Source organism: Cystoisospora suis, assembly GCF_002600585.1.
Source record: "Cystoisospora suis strain Wien I chromosome Unknown contig_8992, whole genome shotgun sequence".
Lineage (NCBI taxonomy): Eukaryota > Apicomplexa > Conoidasida > Eucoccidiorida > Sarcocystidae > Cystoisospora > Cystoisospora suis.
The window spans coordinates 1-6,691 of NW_027161770.1; the positions used below are offsets into that span (position 1 = coordinate 1).

The 6,691-nt window shown below is 50.5% G+C and overlaps 1 protein-coding gene across 1 annotated transcript; it reads left to right on the forward strand.

Moving 5' to 3' along the window:
• Nucleotides 1-941: 941 nt before the first annotated feature.
• Nucleotides 942-6,427, forward strand: CSUI_010946 (uncharacterized protein). Its single transcript, XM_068071047.1, has 4 exons — nt 942-4,183; nt 5,044-5,125; nt 5,487-5,819; nt 6,338-6,427. The coding sequence occupies exons 1-4, from the start codon at nt 2,264-2,266 to the stop codon at nt 6,424-6,426; spliced, it is 2,424 nt and encodes an 807-aa protein (XP_067916977.1). The 5' UTR covers nt 942-2,263; the 3' UTR covers nt 6,427.
• The last annotated feature ends 264 nt before the right edge of the window (nt 6,428-6,691 follow it).

Sequence of the window (6,691 nt, forward strand, 5' to 3'; positions counted from 1 at the left end):
ATCATCTTAGTCGTGTGACAGGCTAGGTCGCTTAGGGCAACCCTGTTTGGGGCAGGCAGCCTGAGGCAACGATCCAGCAGCGCGGCAGGATCTCCGTGCAGCGAAAGTGAGATTTCGGCGACTATGCAGCTGGGTAATTGTTTCTTTGGCAGGGTCTGTTCGCTGTAAGGGTGGGAACACAACGTAGGAGCTGGGTTCTGTAGTGGACACCACGAGAATCGAGGCAGTGACCGACTCACATTAGAGAAAGCATTGGCAAGACAGAGCAGCACCTCATTTTTCGACCGGCACAAATAGATACATAAGAGATAAAAGGCATCCCATTGAGAAATTCCAGCGTAGAGATTGATTTTAGAGCGCGTGTAAACCCTTGAGAAGAAACTGAACCTTGCTGCTCCGGGGCGCGGGCCAAATTTCACATCATTGTTCCCGCGGCATATCCAAGTGCTCGGTTGATGGTTCGGAAGACAGGACACTACCACTCGTACCGAGCGTCCGCTCATCGGAGTTCCACGTGATTGTAATCGGTCTCTTCTGGCGTGATAGATACGCGGGTTTAGGGTCTAGGGCTTGAAAGGCGAATCACCGTCGGGTCTAGTGAAGGGGGCGCCTCCGGACAGCACCGGTGCGAGTGCGCTGCACACACCGTCCTGGTTCCGACACACACGGTAATGTGCTGAGTTTCGAGCAACGGCCATGGGCAGTCGAGTTCTCTACACTGCTGATAGCTGTACAAAAATGTGAAACCAAGACTGAGGCAGGGGCCTGCAAATTCCCGTCTTCTGTCAGACCACTGGCACAAACGTTATTCTGACTAAGCAATATGGTAGTGTATATAAGCCGCGGCTTATATTGTGTATCATGCAAGCGACCAATATTAAAACGGTCCGTGTTCTCGCTGTTTCTTCTTCACCTCTCTCTAATGAGATCTTCTCCCATCTACCCAGCAGGTTTCCCGGTGTACCTTCTTTGCTTTGTCTAGCGTCGTGCTAGGCCAGGTCCGATTTCCCGTCAGGTTTCCATGTACTCGAGTCCCTCGTGAACGTCGTCTGTGGACTCAATCTGAGCCATCTCCCTAGTAGTACGACTCCCCTGTGTGCGTCGCACGAGAGGAGGAACTAGGTCACGAAAGAAGAGTTTTCTGCGGTTGAAAAAATCTGTTCTTTCGTGAAAGAGCTATTTGGTATCACTGCAAGTGTGACTCCGAGTGATGAGACTTGCTCTGCCGGTCAACAATGTGTCGTTTCCGTCTTCCCTTGTGCGGCTTGGCTATCGCTCATCTAAAGTTTAGGGTGAACCTGATTGCATGCCTGGCAGCTCTCAGGGGGTGTATATAAACTCTATATACTCCTTCCTGTCATCGTCCCATTGCCTTTTTCGACATGGCTTCTCGTTGAGTGCGGCCTTCCTAACGTGAGTCACTTCCCGGTTCTCTCAGGAAGTACGAAGACTCCGCAAAAACCCTGTATGGTACACCACGGTGTTCTTCGTATTGTTCAGCTGGTCCATGCAATGTTTCGTCTCTGTTCTTTTGTCCTCTTGGCTTCGGCAGGTCGAGTCTGCCACCTTCTCGTTGCCGCTGAGTAACGGAGCAGTTGCAGACTGCAGTATGGCTCTCCTGCTCATCTCATATACATCAGGGCTGCCACGTAACCGAAGCTCTCTCATACTACGGGACTCCGTGTTTCTTCTCTTTTTGCCGGTCGTCGGTGGTGTATCTGCTGCTTCCACGTGATCTCCACGGCGCTGTATCAGTCTCCTTTCAAGTACATAGTCTTCGCTGAAGATTGAGGCTTAGATGGTATGATGTTCTGTAATCTTGCCGTTGCTCTCCTCCGTCATTCTTGACTGTGATGACTATCTCGAGAGATTTCAATAGATCTTATCCGGCGGATGGTCGGAGGCTCTTTTTGTGATATTCGTGGACAAGAGCAGATCCTTTGTCCATAGGTTACAGTGCTTCGTGTGTGTATGTCAATCTCTCTGCTCTTCCACACTGTCTCACAGTGAGACTTATCCACTTCTACCCCTCTTTCCATTGAAAAGTAGTGACCCAGGCACTGATAGATGCTAGCGTGGTCGGTGTATACAGACTATGGCAGTGCATCAGCGTGAAGTGGTTTTTCTGTTTGCATGCTGTCTCATATGTGTTCATGGCATTCTATACGTGGTCTTCTCGGTAAGACCCACCTCATGTGTTCCTTTCTTTCTTTTGGTCATCCTCTATGCAGAACACGACTCCTTTTCTCCGATGTGACGGAAAATGGATACTTCCTCACGGCCCCCGGAAGTAGTCGTCATATCGACTCCAGCAGCATCAAGCGACGGAGTGTGCCAGTCGCCAGCTTCCGAGGGTGACGTGTCGGCCAGTGGTTCAGAAGCGAGAAAAGAGGCTTCCTCTCTCTCGGCAAAGAGAAATAACGGGGGTCTTCCTTCTCGTTCACCTTCCCCATCGTCTGAGCAGAGTTGTAAGACGAACAAGAAGGTTCGTACATCCTCAACGAATGATGAAGCTAAAGACACTATCCCACGGGGTCGTACCCACGCAGCAACTGGCACCTCTCTCTCTTCTCCCTCCTCATCGCGTACAGCAACCAAAATGATTCAGAGTTCTTCTTCTTCTCCTTCATCTTCGTCACTTGCTCTTCCTTCTTCCGCTTCAACTGGTGCTAATGGTACGTCACCCACCTCTTCAGCCATGGAGGCTTCAAGTCGATCTACTTCCCCTCGCGAGACATCAACGACAACAACAGCAGCAAGAACTGTCAACAAGCGTGGGGGAAGGAGCCCTGGGGATGCTTTACAGCCCCCAACCTCTGGTCATTGTTCGACCTCCACCTCCGCTTGTCCCCCCTCTACCGTAACTACATCCCCTTCTCAGCAGCAGCAGCATCATACGCCCCAGTCAAGGGAGATTGTTCTGATCCGTAAGTTCACATTAGATCAATTTCAGCAGCGTTTACAAGATCTCCGCTCTCGACGCGGACTGATCCAAGTCTTCAATTTTCGTGATACTGTTCTCCCGTCAGCGTATTGTATGGCCTTGTTCTTTTCTACCGCAGCTTCTGCCCCGCAGCTTACAAAGTTTCTTATGTATTATCTGGAGAAGATGCCAGCCTCCCAGTTTCGTGTTCTTTGCGCTGGTATCACTAAATGTAGACACCTACGGCATGTTGATGCTAATGCAACAGGAGCATCGGGACTTTCAGCTTGGCGGACTCTCCTACTTCTCAAACAGCTACGTACTTTGCCAGATATCAGGCATGTTACGTTATCCGGGAATGAGCTTGAAAATTACTGTACCCGACGGCCCTCATACAAGAAAAACGGTGCGGGGGGACGGCGTGGAAAGAAAGGACGGGGTGTGAAGCAAAATCATGTGGCCGCAGCGACAACGAAGCAACAGAAGAAACAAGAAGACGATAAGAAGGAAGACAGCGAGATGAAAACAGAGAAAGGGAGCGAGAAAGATGGAGCTGAAGAAAGTAAGGAAGGGAAGCTGTGTAATGGATGTGAAGAGAGTGGAACCAGCGTTGATTCTGAAGAATTAAGTGAACAAGAAAGAGTGGAAGAGGAAGACGAGTGGGGAAAGACTGAAGATTATGCTATCACGGAAGGTCCAGATGACGAAGACGACTGCCTTGTAAAAGAGGAAGGACCGATCAAAAGCAGAAGGGTGAGTAAGAAAGATGATGAAGGTGTAGATGATGTGGGAGAGCCGGTCCCTGAACTCCTCTCTTCAGGGGAAAACACGGGGGATGAGGCATTCTTTGATCGTGATGAGAGACAAGGACAAAAAGAAGGACAAGAACAAGAAGAAGAAGTTGAGGAAGACATTGAAGCTTCGGCGAAAGTGTTACTCCGGGAAGTACGTCAGAGCGTCATCGTGGGTAGACGCAGGGCAAGGCGGCGTAGACGGCGTGGCGAGGACGACGAACAAGAGGACGGAAGGGTTGCCTTAATCGATGAGGAAGGACCCGTGTCTCTTCTTCAGGATCTTCTTTTGCGCGGTGTCATATGTCTACAAATCAAAGAGTGCTCCCTAATTGAACAGACGCGGCTAGCTGTGTGGGTGCTAAATGTATGTCATCTCTTAAGACTCCGACAGCTCGATCTTGGACGGTCTAACAAGTCCCTCGCCGAGACAATGCCAGATGAACCCGTGCTGCTCAGTAATGGCGAGGTGAGTCAAATCTTGCTGCTGGGGCGGGCCGCCTTAGCCCTGGTGTGAGACTTTCACAGTGACTCCTTGGCGGGACATCCGTTGTGATAGATCTCGAGTTTAGGGTCCGAGAATGGGAGGGGGGAGTCAAACACGTACTTCTCTTCACTCCGGGGGAGAAGACAAACCATCAAAATTCTTCGCGGCCGAAGTCCCGCAGCATCGTCTTGTGTCGGTGGGCGATTCCGAACCCTAAAGAAGAAATGAAGCGTATGAGGCACACGTGCTGCTGTCGCCATCTGTCCGGATCGCTCAGCAGCCACACGGTTGCAGAATCAAGCTCCATATAAGGAGAGCGGGAGAACCTCGAGTGCGAAGCTGACAGATGGCCAGTGGGGCGGTATAACGTACGCCCGAGAGAGATTGTGAGACCGTTTCGTGCTTGAGGTCACCAATGTGTATGTCCTAGATGTAAACTTTTTCCTTGGGGTAGGGCGGACGTTTCTCATCCAACCTAGAACGTGTATGTTCTAGGTTGGATGAGCAACATATATACATACATGTCATAATCTCGGAGTTGGTTTTGTCTGGTAACAGATCTGCGTTGTGAGGGAGCCATCTGCCCACTGTCGACTCACCTAAGGAAGGGTGGTTTTAAGCCTTTTTGGGAAAGCGTTTGCTTTGGCCCAAGTAACTTCTCTTCATTCGATCGGAGGAGGTAGCGCGCTTGCTCGCTGCTCGAAGACTAGCGGCCTTTGCTGCAGACTACACCATGATACTGGAAAAGAAGAAGAGAGAGACAGCGTCAGAGAGCGTCATACCTGTTTTCTGTTTCCTATCTATAGGTCCCTTCCTGCCTTCCGATTGTGTTGTCTGGACAGTTGCTTCGTAGGGTCTGTCTCATGTCCCGACCATTATGGAGACGACGAATGCGGTCAAGTGATATCTTGACTCCTTTTCACGGTATGTCTCAGGAGCTGAAGACTTCGTGCACTAGTACCCTCGTTTCCGCCCACTTCCAAGACGGGTGTACGAGGTCCGCTTTCTGTGTTATGACATGTATGGCCTCCTCATACACTTCAACATGACGCAGTATGGCACCGGTCCCTCAACTTGAAATGATATACGAAGCCAATGTCTATGCATTTCTTGGTGTAGTCTTTCATACCATGAACCTTCTCCGCGTCTGAGGGTTTTCACACACTCAACACGTATTGCTGCCTTTTCTTCGCCGCGGTCTCTCTCTCACGGATTTCTTCCCGGACATGTCTTGTTGCGTTTTCTTCTCCGGTCCTGGTGTGTACGTGTCTCTTTCTTTGCGCAGCTTTAGATGACTGGCAAGAATGGATGCTGCCATACTTTTGGCTCTACGCCCTTTTGGATTGTATGCTTCTTTACGGGCACAATCGTCGGAAGGCTCTGCCTGCAGACACAGGGGATGACTCCAAAAAGACATCTTATAGCAATGGCGCTAAGGACGTCGACCATTCCCTAGCTGGGGAAAAGGACAAAAGCGGGAGAGGGGTTCCGACACTGGCGAAAGTTCCGCCGGCTCCTCTGTCATCCTCCTCACCGCCATCTTCTTCACATTCGAGGGTCCGAGGTGACGGGGGAGCATCATCTCTTCTACAGCATTCTTCCTTGCAGCGTTATCCCCGTAAGACTGAACCTCTTCCTTATAGTTTTTTCGGTTGTCTAAGCACATCTAACCTCCTTTTCTGCTGGTGCGCATGAGGGTGTCCTCATTGAGCTATGGGAGGTCTACTTAGATGAGGATTCACGGCGTGCGCACAGGCGATACAGCACTTGGAGGTAACAAGGGTGCGTTGAGTCCCGATAGTTATGACACTTCTTAGGAAAAACAGTTTCCCACTGAAGCAGCGGCGAAAGTCCTCACATACAAACCACACCTGGTCAGTCATTAGACAAGCCTCGATGGGGGCGAGGGGCTTGATCTTCGTTTGTAGTTGTAGAAGGGCAGTGGCGGGTTCCACTCCGTCACTGACGCCTTTGCGTTTTGGTTGGATCTGTTTATGTGTTTCATGTTTCTTTCATGTGCTTCTGGTGTCTTGGAGAGGGAGTACTGGTGACTCCCCCTTTCCTCATACTTGAACGAGACAGCATGAGAGCTACTCGATGTCTCCGTTTATCTCTCGTTGTCCCTGTGTCTCTCAGTGGTCCGGGTGTGGGCAGTACCAGGTGCTTCCTTTCCCTTGGGCGGCGCCGGGTTGAGGCTTCCCCCTGGATGCGCTGGATTCTGGTAAGCGGAAATCTAAAGAAATGAGGAGGGGAAGGAGCCTGTCAGTGGTGTGCAAAGAGACGCGTTCTGTTGCGTCTCCTTTTTATGGTTACTTCCGTGTGTGAGCTGAAATGAGCACGTGTTGGCCTCTGACTGCAGGGATATGTATATACATATATGTGCACGCGTATCTTTGACGGTGAGCTGGACACAGTTCAGAGCTGGAAAGTGTCGTGCCGGTTTGATTATGAATCGTATAACTGAATGGTGTGCATGAATATCCCTTTCTG